The sequence below is a fragment of the Gobio gobio genome (genome assembly GCF_949357685.1).
Source record: "Gobio gobio genome assembly, chromosome: 25".
Lineage (NCBI taxonomy): Eukaryota > Metazoa > Chordata > Actinopteri > Cypriniformes > Gobionidae > Gobio > Gobio gobio.
The window spans coordinates 34,162,005-34,177,571 of record NC_137121.1 but is presented as its reverse complement, the minus strand read 5'-3'; the positions used below and the strand labels follow the sequence as shown (position 1 = coordinate 34,177,571).

Below are 15,567 nucleotides of genomic sequence, written 5' to 3'. Positions count from 1 at the left end.
TACCCAAACCACCACACCTGTCCCTAACTTTACCCTTAAACTTACCCACACCACCACACCTGTCCCTAACCCTACCTTTAAACTTACCCACACCACCACACCTGTCCCTAACTTTACCCTTAAACTTACCCATACCACCACACCTGTCCCTAACTTTACCCTTAAACTTACCCATACCACCACACCTGTCCCTAACCCTACCCTTAAACTTACCCACACCAACCCCACCTGTCCCTAACCCTACCCTTAAACTTACCCACACCAACCCCACCTGTCCCTAACCCTACCCTTAAACTTACCCACACCACCACACCTGTCCCTAACCCTACCCTTAAACTTACCCACACCACCACACCTGTCCCTAACCCTACCCTTAAACTGACCCACACCACCACACCTGTCCCTAACCCTACCCTTAAACTTACCCACACCACCACACCTGTCCCTAACCCTACCCTTAAACTTACCCACACCACCACACCTGTCCCTAACCCTACCCTTAAACTTACCCACACCACCACACCTGTCCCTAACCCTACCCATAAACTTACCCACACCACCACACCTGTCCCTAACCCTACCCTTAAACTTACCCACACCACCACACCTGTGCCTAACTTTACCCTTAAACTTACCCACACCACCACACCTGTCCCTAACCCTACCCTTAAACTTACCCATACCACCACACCTGTCCCTAACCCTACCCTTAAACTTACCCACACCACCACACCTGTCCCTAACCCTACCCTTAAACTTACCCATACCACCACACCTGTCCCTAACCCTACCCTTAAACTTACCCATACCACCACACCTGTCCCTAACCCTACCCTTAAACTTACCCATACCACCACACCTGTCCCTAACCCTACCCTTAAACTTACCCACACCACCACACCTGTCCCTAACCCTACCCTTAAACTTACCCACACCCACACCACCACACCTGTCCCTAACCCTACCCTTAAACTTACCCACACCACCACACCTGTCCCTAACCCTACCCTTAAACTTACCCACACCACCACACCTGTCCCTAACCCTACCCTTAAACTTACCCACACCACCACACCTGTCCCTAACCCTACCCTTAAACTTACCCACACCACCACACCTGTCCCTAACCCTACCCTTAAACTTACCCATACCAACACACCTGTCCCTAACCCTACCCTTAAACTTACCCACACCACCACACCTGTCCCTAACCCTACCCTTAAACTTACCCATACCACCACACCTGTCCCTAACCCTACCCTTAAACTTACCCACACCACCACACCTGTCCCTAACCCTACCCTTAAACTTACCCACACCACCACACCTGTCCCTAACCCTACCCTTAAACTTACCCACTCCACCACACCTGTCCCTAACCCTACCCTTAAACTTACCCATACCACCACACCTGTCCCTAACTTTACCCTTAAACTTACCCATACCACCACACCTGTCCCTAACCCTACCCTTAAACTGACCCACACCACCACACCTGTCCCTAACTTTACCCTTAAACTTACCCATACCACCACACCTGTCCCTAACTTTACCCTTAAACTTACCCATACCACCACACCTGTCCCTAACTTTACCCTTAAACTTACCCATACCACCACACCTGTCCCTAACTTTACCCTTAAACTTACCCATACCACCACACCTGTCCCTAACCCTACCCTTAAACTTACCCATACCACCACACCTGTCCCTAACCCTACCCTTAAACTGACCCATCCCACCACACCTGTCCCTAACCCTACCCTTAAACGTACCCACACCACCACACCTGTCCCTAACCCTACCCTTAAACTTACCCACACCACCACACCTGTCCCTAACTTTACCCTTAAACTTACCCATACCACCACACCTGTCCCTAACTTTACCCTTAAACTTACCCATACCACCACACCTGTCCCTAACCCTACCCTTAAACTGACCCATCCCACCACACCTGTCCCTAACCCTACCCTTAAACGTACCCACACCACCACACCTGTCCCTAACCCTACCCTTAAACGTACCCACACCACCACACCTGTCCCTAACCCTACCCTTAAACTTACCCACACCACCACACCTGTCCCTAACCCTACCCATATCCCACCTCAATATAAGCAAAGGTGTTTTGCAATACAATTTGAACACAGTAAGTACATTGTACTTACTTTTTGATGTAAGTATATTGTAGTTAAGGCCACCTAATATAAAGTGGGGCCTAATTTTTTCTAAATGACAAAGCTGTAAAAATATAGAAATGTTTCCGTTGTCCATTTCTTATTATGACAGTACTGAAAATACAGAATATTTTAACCAACTTTTTATCATTTACATCTTTGTTTACACGGTTTGCAGGAATAGCAAATGAGAGCGGTGGCATCACATTTATCCCGGTGCAGGTGAGCGTGACGAGTCAGGGTGGGGGGGCTCTGCCAACCCTCAGTGCCCAGACTCTGACGGGCACCCTGACCGCCCAGCAGCTGATGGCAACGCCCACAGGCACAGTCCAGAATAACCCCAACCCTGCCAAACAGGACAAGAAGAGCCTACAGCAGGCAACACCCACCAAACGAGCACAAAAGACCGGCTCTCTCTGCCTGTTCTTCCGCAAGGTACAAAAAGAGGGTATTCTTTATACTCAAATTTAGAAGGCCTCTAATCTACTGCATGCCTTTTGATTACAATTCATACTATTCTTAGCAAGTAAAAGTCCTTTTAGTATAATTGGACAAACATCCACCATCAGCTCGTGGTTCATGTGTCTTTTTGCTGTGAAATCTTTACAGATGTTTAAAAAGTAAATGTATATAATAACTTAAATTTGACACACTGTGGTTGTAGTAACGCACACGACGAAGGAGATAAATAACAAAACAGTCTTTATTAATGGAGTGTTTATTCACACCAAGTGCAAAAAGAATGCCTTGTTGGTAAGTGCTATTCGCACTAGCTGCAAGCAACAATGCCTGGTTGACCCAAACAAGATGAAAAAAAGTTGTGTTTTTCAACATCTTCAGTGGTGTAATCAGTAGAGCATAAGGCTTGTGGAACAAACTTTTGATGCGATCAACCCGGGTTCGAATCCGCCTTTTGCAGAGCTCGCTCTTCTCTCTTTTCCCATCACATATTACATCGGAAAGGGATTTACTTTCAATAAAAATTAAGAAAATGTTCTAAAAATGGAAATAAAGTGCCGAACAAAATGCCCTTTATTAATCCACTAGGAATACTCAGGAAATCGCAGGAGAAAAAACATAAACACAACAGCAAACAAAGACAATACGGGACATATGAACTGAGGAAACTCAGGGCTTAAATACATAAACTATAATAAACTAACTTGAGAAAACAGGCAGGCAACACAGGGGCTGCGTCCGAAATCGCATACTCTCGAGTAGGTACCTTAGTAATTATTTAAAGGGTTAGTTCACCCAAAAATGAAAATTCTGTCATTAATTACTTACCCTCATGTCGTTCGACACCCGTCAGACCTCTGTTCATCTTCAGAACACAAATGAAGATATTTTAGTTGAAATCTGATGGCTCTGAAAGGCCATTGGCACAATGCACGGTTCACTCTCAAGACCCTTAAAAGACACTAAAGACGTTGTTACAAAGTCCATCTCACTACAGTGGTTCTACAATAACTTTATGAATCGGCGAGAATAGTTTTTGTGCGCAAAAAAACCCCTAAATAACGACTTATATAGTGATGACGATTTCAAAACACGGCATCATGAAGCTTCGAAGCGTTATGAATCAGTGAGTCGATTCAGCAGTTTGGATCGCCAAATTTCAGCAGTTTGGCGGTTTGACACGCGATCCGAATCATGATTCGACTTTAGGACATACTTATAAAATTATTACTTATTTAGTCACATACTGTTTTTCGCCTACTATATATAGGGAAGTGTGTGATTTCGGATGCAGCCAGAGAAAACAGAACACAGTGAAAACAAAACAAGACCACACGTTACAATATTGTTAGTAATATTTCATGACGAACACTTACTGGACTGAAGAAACTTAGGTATATCCCATACATATCCTTTATCCATTATCCATTAAAATCATGTTATGTAATTAGTCTGTTCTAGATCACATTGATTTACATTGTAAGCTATTAGAATTTCATCTTAAGCCCCGTTTCCACCAAAATTACCAGGAACAGTTTGTCCCTGTCTGCGTTTCCATCGCGGTCTAAAGTACCAAGTAGATTAGTCCGTTGACGTAGGACTGCGCGACTTTCCAGAGCCCATTGGATTTCGTCCTCCGCAAATACACGTAATAAAGCCTGAACCTCGTCGTCGGCCCATCCGTCGTATTTTTTAAACTCCATTGTTGATTTAAATAGCAAACAACTCTTACTGCATGCACCGCAACAGACTTTTAGGTTGAAATAAAATGCTACATGAGCCAGGGCTGGACCAGAATATTCAAACATTCAAATATTTGTTCGATGGGTTGGTATTGGATTTTCCAATTTGGGATTCGAATATTCGTTTTAGTTTTTTTCCGCTCACACCTGGCATCTCCCTCGAAACGGTTCTCATCCGCGCTTTCATATGTTTACACTATAAAACCGGGCGAAATAAAATACTCTTTTTATTTTTTACAATTATTTGATAGCCTAGCAGTTTTTAATAGGACGGACAGTCGAATAGGAACCCAACCTTGTTATACTTAATAAACATATTTGCTTCTTAGTGTTCCCTGCAACGGAGTATTCTCTGAGCCACAACTGCACAAGCTTATATGGAAGAAGCGCATGCCTGAGCTTGCATTTTGTGTTAAGCTGCGTTCGTTTGACATTGTGGAAAATAGAATAATAGAATCACAATGTATTAGCCTTTTTACCCGTTAGGGATGTGACGCTGAGAAAATTTGGTTGCTTGAATTGTGGGTTCATTAGCCTATTATTTTTAATGAAAAACACAAAAACAAAACAGTACAATGACAAACTCCCTTAAATAGGCGCTTTTACATTTCGCTTTGAAACCAAATCTTCCGCGATCATCTCGTGATGAATGAAATCTGACTCCCGCTGCGTTTGTGCTGCGACTCTCGTTCGGCTCACGCGCAACGTTCAGTTTTTAATTGTAGTTAATCTGTTCTCTAACTGAACAAAATTATTTTTACTACTATAATATATCAAAACTGGGACATAACAGACGTGTGTGTTTTGTATCACTAGTGCAGTGTCAGTTCTCGGAGCATATAAGCCCTGCCCGCGCGAGGCGCACTGGTTCTTCAGATTCCTGCCTTTATAAGAGAGAAGAATATGTTCAGCCTCCGAAGCTTCGAATATTCGCTGCTGATTACTACCGAAGCTCAAAAAATGGTATTCGGACCAGCCCTAACGTGAGCTCGACCAATCAGCATGTTCTGCGCCCAAGTCCCACTCCAAAAAGCTCCTAAACTTTGAAAAAGTACTATCACGAGCAGGGCCATTTTGAGGGGGAAATCTTTACCCAGAACTTTATTTAGACCCCGGTTCCTGCACACCGAGTACCACCCCAAAGTCCCTAGTTCCTGGGGAAAGTTCCCGCGGTGGCTTTAGTTTTTGACCATATCAGTCTTAGGGCCAGATTTTACTAACAGCTTGCTCCAGTGCAAACCCTCTTTTGGTGTTATAAAACTACTGTCTGAAAAGGCGTGGCCGGTTAATTTTGCTGCTGATCTTATTGCATATGCATTTGTAGGATGCATACATTTATGGGAGGAGAGGATTTCAATGAATCATTTACTTTACTAAGATTTGCACTCGTCAATTTACTGTCATTTGCACCATTTATTTATAAATGACCGACCATAGGAAATGAATGGGAAATCGGCAAAAACACAAAAATTCTCTGAATATTTGTGTGTACAATCTACAAATCGGCCACAATGCTGAAAAAAAGTACACAGCAGTAAAGGGGTGACACTCTAAAACATCAAGAGTGTCATATTGACACATCCACTCACACACACACACTTATACACACACACACACACACCTATGAAAAACTGAACCTATGAACCACATTTTGAATTTTTAAATCACAGCTTCATCAGAATGATATGAAACTTGGTAACTTTTCTAGCATTGGGTATGTAAACACACAAAAAAATTGAGGGCATGATTCGAGCATGCTAAGTGGTCTTAAAAAAAAATACTCCCACTTTTGACTCTTCGGTCAAAAATGACACCATAGGAAATTAATGGGAAATCTGCAAAAACACAAATTCACAGAAAAAAAATCTAGATTTCTAACAAAAAAAAATCTTAAACTTTATAATAAATAGTCTTTGAGATTTTTTAAATATATATTCAAATCCATAAAAAAAATCATTAAATGTGTTCAAAAGAGAACTAGGGAAGTCTCAAGCCTCTCCATAGAGACCTCTAGTGATTACACCCATGGTTGCATGATTCCTTAAATAATTCTAAAAGAGGGCGCTAATCTGCCTTCAAAAAAATATATTTTGAAGACCTAGTCTCTATTTTAACCTGAAATACTGCAATAATAATAAAAAATAAAAATAAAAAAAAATAATTTTCAATGGCAAAAATAGACCATAATTATTGCATAAATATTAAAAAATACCATCAAATCATCTCAAACTACAAAATTAAAAAGAAAAAATATTATTAAAGAAAAATAAATTGCATTGGTTTTACTGGGGTGGAGGAAGTTACATTTTTAGGTGTCCGGTCACTTATGACCGGGAAGACAACCAATGCAACCCCTAAACGAAGAGCACCAGAGGGTTTAACCAGACGCTAATTTGCGCTGCTCTTGGTAGATTGTGTTGGTGATGATGGAAATCATGCGGCTGCGTCTGTGTTCTTTAACTTGTGTATCATCAGTAGATCACGAGCTGAACTTTCTACTCACATCGGCGCTTTTATGGAATTGCACTCTCACGATAATTTGCCCTGTTTAGTCAATCTGGCCCTAAAGTTTCAATAAACTGTTCCATCTCACCGACTATTATTTCATATATTAGGCTTTGCCAGGTTAATCATTCATATAGTTATATGTCATTCAATCAGAAATAATGCCCCTTTCCCCCATCAGGTATATCACCTCGCTAGCGTGCGTCTCAGAGACTTGTGTGCTAAACTGGACATCAGCGCAGATCTGCGCAGGAAGATCTGGACATGCTTTGAGTATTCACTAGTGCACTGCTCTGACCTGATGATGGACCGACATCTGGACCAGCTCCTCATGTGTGCCGTCTACGTCATGACTAAGGTGTTTGCATCATTTATCGTACACACGTTATTTACGCGTATGTCATTAAAAGGCACTTTTTGTTTTACTGGTTGAAACTCTCTTCACATCCTGATAGCAATCAATAAAACATAATATTTACATAATAATTAATTCCGTGGAAGTCTCAGGACCAAAAAAGCCTAATCATTGCATTCAGTCCGTACTAAACTGCAACTTCATCATTACAAATGTGCATTATATATACAGTTATTTAAATACATGACATACAAGTGTTAGTAGAAATGACATTAAAGTATATTGTAGTTTAAGAAATTATGAAATTACATATAAAGATGTTCTTAAGTCCTATTAAGTGGGTCAAAAAACACTCAAAACTATAATTGCATTTTAATTGCAATGAAGTGTTCAAAAAAGTATATTGTTTTAAAGTTTTCCATAAAACATACTTTTTTAAAAGCATGCTAAAGTGTACATTTTTCACAAAGTAGTTGATGATTAGTCATTTTTGTAGTTTTGTTTCATTAAATGGACTGGGGAGGGAAGTGTGTTACAGCAAAATGGTCACTTTAACAGTTTTGTCCATTGTTCAGGTGACAAAAGAGGATAAGTCCTTTCAGAACATCATGAAGTGCTACAGATCTCAACCTCAGGCCAGCAGCAGTGTGAGTGTAACTTCAGCCCGTGTGTAAAGACAGTGATAAAGATAATAATGGTATTAATGAAGATGACAATTGTATCTCAGGTGTACAGGAGTGTGTTGATCTCTGGGAGGAGGAGACGCCACTCGGGGAACAGTGAAAACACCCACAGACAGTGCTCACCCACTGAAGCAGGACAAGAACAAGGTAACACGTTTTATAGAGCTTTGCACACTGGACATGTCATGTGACCGTCTACTCAGCTATTTTGGTCGTACTGTAATTTACATGCCCACAAAATTGCATAATGTGGCCACTTGTTTTAGCACAATGCAGACAGTGCAAATAAACACCACTCAGCAGGTGCAGTGAATTTTTCCAGATGTTTTGTCCTGTATTTGAACCCCTTCAAACGCTCATGATGCATTCTGGTCTGTTTTGAGAAATAAATAAAATGCTTTAAGTACAGCAATCAGACTTTGCAAATGAGTCAAGACTATCATTTATTTTATTTTTGTAATAAAATTCGTAGTTATGGGAAGAAGGAGGCGGGAACCGGCGAAATAAACACAAAATGAAAGTAACGCAGGCAGCCCCTCACCGACGGCTGCCACGCACACACATAATAAAACATAAACAAAACATAACATAAAATGCAGGCCTGGTCCTCTCTTGTCCATCACTGTCGTCGCTCCTCCTTTTATGCTTTCAAGCTCCTCCGTGAGAGGATTCAAGGATTCCTTGCGCCGCTCTCATGGCTCTCCTCGCAGGCCGGGGGTACCCACAAGACTACGCTCTACTCCCCCCGGGGCCAGTCTCGGCGGCCGCAACACCTAGGGGGGATAGTTCATAGTTATGGGAAGGAGGCGGGAACCGGCAAAAGATTTAATAAATAAGCAAACACAAAATGAAAGTAACGCAGGCAGGCCCTCACTAACGGCTGCCACGCACACACATAACAAAACATAAACAAAACAGCACATAAAATCCAGGCCTGGTCCTCTCGTCCATCACTGTCGTTGCTCCTTCTTATATGGTTCCGAGCTCCTCCGTGAGAGATACGAGACCGGTGTGACGCGCAGCTGTAATTAAATTATATATAGAAAGCGACGCTCCCTTTACAATCGCTGGAGCTGTCAATCAAACAACGCAACAGATTATGTTCCATCCTACTAAGAGAAACGATGTGAAGTTGTGCATTTAGTCACTGTTTTGATTTACTGACACATAGACAAAGAGCATCTGACTGTACATGAATCATATCAGAAATCACTGGTCTCAGATCAGGCGTTAGAATGAACACCGTTACTCACATGTTGTGGCATTACTGTCGAGTCCATATCGTAAAAGTCTGTTTGCAAAGCCTGCGCCGAAATTGTGACTGATTTACCAAAGAATCCACAGTGAAATATAGCGAATACAAATAAATTGTGCTTAAATAAGCATATTCCTAGCATTAGGATCTTTTGAAAGGTAATGTTATTTTTAGTCCAGTGATCCTGTATGGCTCCTCTCTCCTCGTCATCTCACTAACACACAAGTGGGCGGAGCCAAAGTTACAATGATGAAGTAGGTGGTGATCTTCTGCAGAGGCGATCTTTCACTTTCATCTATTATTGGCACATTCCACAATGAGTCGTTCTCTGGGCTTGGTTACAATAAAAGCAGTTTTTGGACTAACAAGGACGTTTTTAGTTCGGAAACTTACAGGATATTCTTATAGTATGATAACCTCTTAGCTCAAGTAAATTTGATTTCTCAGTTCATGAAGTTATTGATCAGATACAACATGGTTGAAAAATATTTGGTTATGACCGTTTCATAGGCATACATGCCGTGTTGTACTAAAGTCAGGACAAGATCGGACACGTTCGAGTCCAAGACCTTATTTTCAGGACTATTTGGACTGGTCTGGTCTGGACTAGTCACTGAAAATATGGTCTTGGACTTTGACTTGAGACAGACTTGAGTCCGAGTCTGGTCCAGACTCAAGTATAACAACACTGCTTACATGATAAAATCGTATGCAGAATTTGAATTCATTATGATTGTTATTGTGATTTCCTGTTTTTCTGCTGTACAGCAAGCGGTGAGAGCAGTCCCGTGTCCATGCGCTCCAGCAGCACCCTGCCCATTCCCCAGCCCAGCAGCGCCCCCTCCACCCCGACCCGGGCCCCTGGGGGCCCCCAAGAGCAGGAGGAGGAGAGGGGAGACCTCATCCGTTTCTACAACCACGTCTACATCAAACAGATCAAACCTTTTGCTCTGCGTTACTCCAGCAACTCACCAAAAAGTGGGGTGAGTATTGGGGTGAGTCTTGTGTATTGCTGTGGTCTAAAGTCTGAGTCCAGATCAAGTCAAGTCCATAACAATGTCCATGAAAATATTGTCTTGGACTCGAGATGAGCTCAAGTACTGCAACACTGCTAGTAACTACAAAGAACTTCCTTGCAACCACATTGCAACGACCTGTAAACCATTAAGAACCTAGCAATGACTGGGTGCGTTTCCCAAAAGCAAGTTCTACCAGAAAGACTCGGGAGAATTAATGCTGTAACAATAACATTTATTTAGGAGCTCAGCAAGCAATCAAGTTCTTTGGCGTAGGCCCCATTCGTAATTCGCATTCCGAGGGTACGGAATCTGCGTATCCTGCCTGAAGATGAAGGCAGGGGCGCAGCCCACCCCCGCGAAGTAAGGAAGGGGGCCATCTGGTGGTGGTGTGGTAGATGGAGGAAAAGTACATCCTGAAGTCTTCGGGGTAGAGGGGAGAACCCATCTGGTGGTGTTGAGGATGATAGGAGTGCCCGACTGGTGGTGTGGGGGGGTGGGGGGGTGGTGGTGGAGGAAAGGTCCCATTTTGGTGGTGGTGGGGTGGTGGTGGCGCTGAAGCGACGGTATCTGCGAACTCAGACATGAGTAATTACTACCTTTTTATGCTACAGAAAAAGGATATGATTGGATAGATGAGCAGGTAATTAGTGACGTAATGATTGAGTCTTCCTGGCAGAACTTGCGCTGGCTTTATTTCCATTGTTACGAACATAATTTCTCGAAACTATAGTTCCATCCAACATTCACAAACAGCATCACAAACTTGTGTGGTTGGAAATGCTTTCTGTTGTTTTGTGTAAATGAACTATAATAATCTGACATTAATTAAGCATAATTTATTATTCCACCACCTGCATGACATCATTAACGATAGGGGCTCAAATGATGGAGGTGTGACCATGTCACTATGGATTCTGGACAGTCACATCTAGCTAGTTGATTTCTCCAATGATGCAGCGAACTATAGTAGTTAAGCAGCAAGTTATCATATGGGTACTGCATCCCTAAGCAACACTTTAAAAACCACCCAGAACTACTTAAAAAACTGCATAGCAACACCCTGGCAACCACCCACAATTTTACATACTATTTCTTCAGAAAATATAGGAATCTAGTTAGAGCCATAGCTTCGTTGACAGTGCTCCAACATTTAGCACTGTAGCGCTTCAGGCGAGCTGAGTTTGAGTCCCAGCTCGAGGTCCTTTCCCGATCCTGTCCCCCTCTCTCCTCCCATTGCTTCCTGTCTCCTCTACACTCTTCTATCTAAAGGTGCTTCCACACCTGAGCATTTGTTTCAGAACCAGATGCCTTTTCTCCTTTGGTTCGGTTCGTTTAGGCATATGTGAACACGGCGATTGCGCTTGGATCCGCACCAAAACAATCACCTGAACGAGGTGGTCTCAATCCAATTGCAAACTAACTCTGGGACGGGTGGCTTGAGGTGTGATAAAGCCACAATAAGCTCATGGAGTGAACTTGTCAATCATCTTGATGGATGATGCAGAGGAAACTCTGACCAATAAGAGGACAGTTGTACTCACATCTGACTTGCATGAACAGATTTTGGTACGCTTTGAAAGGTTGCCTTGTGAAAGTGAACCGAGCCAAGAAGAAAATGCAACATTGTAATAAATGAAGTCCCTGTTATAACTGCAGTCGTGTGCGTGTTTGCAGGCTGAAGCTCCTCCCCTCTGTCCGTATCCCTCACTCCGCATTGGCTCTCCACGCCGGGTCCTCCTGTCCCACAATCACTCCATCTACATCTCTCCACACAAGACCGGCAGCCCAATTTCTCCACGAGACAAGATCTTCTACTACGTCAGCTCCAGCCCATCTAACGTAAGAACAAATCATTCCTGTAAAAACGTTTCATCAAAATGCAATTCTAAAACAAGCTATCGCTTTATCTCACAGCGGCTACGAGAGATCAACGTGATGATCCGTACGGGCGAGACGCCCACCAAGAAGCGAAGTATCGCCCTGGAAGAGGAGCAGCAGTCTCCCGCCAAAAGGCTCTGCCAGGAGAACCAGACGGCGCTGCTCAGACGCCTACAGGACGTGGCCAACGACCGCAGCTCCTCCCACTGACGTGTCCTCAACACCCGAAAGATAGAACTCACCCAAAATACATATTCATTCACTGTACGAGATTCATTTAGCCAAAGCCACTCAAACATGCCATAGTTCACACCAAAAAAAACATTATTGTTTCATTATTTGTTATGTGAAACACAATTTTTTTTTTCGTCGTCCAAACAACTCTGGAATATACTATGGAGCCTCGCCTCGCACATGACATGCAAGAGAACACAATAGATACTCTGGCCATGAATTAAGAATTCATTCCCATGACTTATTCATTTGCGCTCACTTTCTATCAATTAATTCCCTTGTTTTAGGTAAATCATGGCCATGTTGTACCTATTTGTTCCCTCGTTTTAATTTAGCTCAATAATAGCCACAATTTAACTAGAACAAAGGCGCAAATTAGTACAAAATGGCCACGATTTGCTCAAAAGGAGGAAAAGAATAAAACATTTGTTCCAATGACTTATTAATCAGTCGCCAAGTTCTACTAATGAATTCTCATTTTAGCTAAATCATGGCCATGTTGTACTAATTTGTTCCCTACTTTTAATTTAGGTAAGTGATAATACGGTTTATGCACAACAAACTTCTGTAAAGCAAGTCGGAGACGCTGCGTGTTTGGATACAAAAAAAGTTTTGTATGCATGCCATGCCAGTAGGTGGCGATGTCCCTTTTGTAAAGAAACACTACGCCCATATAGACTGAACATGTAACACGCATGCGCATGACGTTACTGTTTTCATGATATTGGTATGGTTTTCAGGCCCCCGAAATGCCATTGTCGTGTAAATGAAGGGCCAAAATGCATACAAAGTTGTCAGTTTTTTTGTTGAAAATGTAAAGGGCTTGTCTTGTAAAGGGCTCAAAACTCAAAAGTTTTACAGAGGACAGCTCCCTGAACCTGAGAGAGTACAACGCAGGCTATTTACAAAGAGTACTTACCTCTGGGAAACGTTCCGCTCACGTCTTACTTGCAAAGTTCGCCCCAATCGAACGGCATGATCACCCGCATTTTCAGAATCTGACTCAGATTGATAACACTGACGAAATTGTGTGTACAGTTGCTTTAAGGTCCTTTCACACTGGAATGCGATTTTGACTATTTAGTTTGTGTAATGAGTGCGAACAACGTTTATTTCTTCCGCTTCAATGTCTCGCAGCGACAGAAAAGGCTTCAACCAATCACATTGAAGGAAAAGGTGACGAAATGTCCAGTTCATGTCAGTAGCTATTCAATCAACATTAACCTTTGACAGGTATCACATTTCATTTTTATCGCACTTTTTGGAGCCGGCTAGCTGGAGCCATTTACCTCCAGTCTTTGTGCTAAGCTAGGCTAGCGGTGGGTGTGTCAGACAGAGTTATGGCACGGAGATGAGAATGGTGTGTATGGACTCATCTAACTATCAGTGAATAAGATAAAGTCACAAAAAATTGCTGTGTTCCTTTAAGGTCCTTTCACACTGGACGCGATTTTGATGCACGAATAATTCGCGCGATGGTTTTATTTTTTGATCAGCTGTTCGTGTAATGAGTCCGAACGTTTACTTTTTCCGCTTCGATGTTCGATGTCTCGCAGCATCAGAAAAGGCTTCAACCAATCGCATACAAGGACACAAAGGCGTTGAAATGGCCAGTTGATGACAGTAGCTATTCAATCAACATTAACCTTTAACAGGTATCGCATTTCTCACGAAATAACAGCTCCTGTGGGAGTTCATGCAAGTCGCTGTAGGCTACAGACAACGATAACATAACCTTTTGAGTTAAAACTTGTAGATTTTTTTCTAAACCTTGTGTCCACGACTATGGAAAGTGAATGTGTTTCCGTCAGTTCGACTGTGGAACTTAAATGTTTACATTGTGACTCAACTGGAAACACAGCAGCTCCGGATCGATTGGTTCATGAAGTTCGTGATTTGTCTGGTCAGATGCGGTGCTACTGTCTCTGGAGGAGCTCCTCAAATTGTCCCACGGACATTCGAAAGTAAGTGCGGAAACGGCCATGATAAAGTTTTAGCTCCTGTACAAGATTAGCATACTCCCCTTCAGACTCTCTGTTCTTTAAAGGAACACGCCGACTTTTTGGGACTTTAGCTTATTCACCGTATCCCCCAGAGTTAGATAAGTCCATACACACCCTTCTCATCTCTGTGCGTGCCATAACTCTGTCTGACGCACCCACCGCTAGCCTAGCTTAGCACAAAGACTGGAGGTAAATGGCTCCAGCTAGCCCACTGCCCAATATCTCTCATTCCTGCGTAGTAATCAATGAACTTTGAGCTATCCCATGAGTGCAGCGGCGCAATGATATTACGCAGCGCCTGAAAATAGTCCCCAGCATGCTCTCTGTGCAAGCAGATTGTCACGTTGTTTATGTTGATGTAGGTTAGCCTTTTTTCAGGCGCTGTGTAATATCATTACGATATCATAAGGCTGCAAAGTTCCTTGATTATTACACATGAATGAGAGTTTAGTTCCTAGCCATATCGGTCTCGAAAATCACAACTTTTTATTTTCCGTCTGTCAAATGGTGCGTTCACACCGGACACGAATGAAGCGTTTCGCGCGAGTCATTTACATGTTAAGTCAATGCAAAGACACGAATAGACATTCTGCGGCGCAAATGGTACGGCGCGAATTGAGCGTTTGACGCGTGATGTAACAAATTATTGATCCATGAGATCGCCCGTAACATACACACAAGACGAATTATAGCTCGAGACACCACAGAGACATCAGAGCCAGCGGCAAATGTCTAGCCGAGGAAAGGCTGCTCTCGCCGGGGTTAACGAGCGCTGAGTGCCGCTGATCGCCTGGAGCTCACAACTCCGAAAACGGCAGATAAAATGTTCAAATAGGCACTCTTTTTATAAAGAAACCACAGATTTGAGCTTTAAACAACTACATTATCGCCTGAAAAAGTCTTAAAACTACGTTTTGTCACACATTAACAGTAGTATTTTTACAAAAAAGACGTGTAAACACAGCCCATGTCAGCCATTTTTCAACAAGACGAACCGCCTGGCAGAAGCCCCGCCCATGAGGCGAATTCGCGTCTGTTGTGAAGTGAATGTCGCGCGCGAATGAAGCAAGTAAACTCAAAATGTTCAAGCGTGCGAACTTCGCGCGAATAGCGCAATTTATTTGCGTCATTCGTGTCCGGTGTGAACGCACCATTAGTACACGATGTAACTACACACATCACAACATATAAATAGGAAAATGTTGGCGTTATTTTGTCACTTATTGAGCAGTAGGCTAGCTGGAGCCATTTACC

At 42.8% G+C, this 15,567-nt stretch overlaps 1 protein-coding gene across 3 annotated transcripts in view; it reads left to right on the top strand.

The window, feature by feature from the left end:
- Window positions 1-14,428, top strand: part of rbl2 (retinoblastoma-like 2 (p130)) — a 49,719-nt gene extending 35,291 nt beyond the window's left edge. Inside the window, exons 16-22 of one of the 3 annotated variants that reach the window (XM_079809423.1) lie at window positions 2,359-2,615; window positions 7,068-7,244; window positions 7,817-7,888; window positions 7,969-8,071; window positions 9,948-10,162; window positions 11,873-12,037; window positions 12,113-14,428. In XM_079809423.1, coding sequence (XP_079665549.1) covers window positions 2,359-2,615; window positions 7,068-7,244; window positions 7,817-7,888; window positions 7,969-8,071; window positions 9,948-10,162; window positions 11,873-12,037; window positions 12,113-12,286 — 1,163 coding nt within the window. In that variant the 3' untranslated portion in view covers window positions 12,287-14,428. Of the gene's footprint in view, window positions 1-2,358; window positions 2,616-7,067; window positions 7,245-7,816; window positions 7,889-7,968; window positions 8,072-9,947; window positions 10,175-11,872; window positions 12,038-12,112 lie in introns of those variants that run through there. The other 2 variants (XM_079809422.1, XM_079809424.1) reach the window with 2 other exon arrangements.
- The last annotated feature ends 1,139 nt before the right edge of the window (window positions 14,429-15,567 follow it).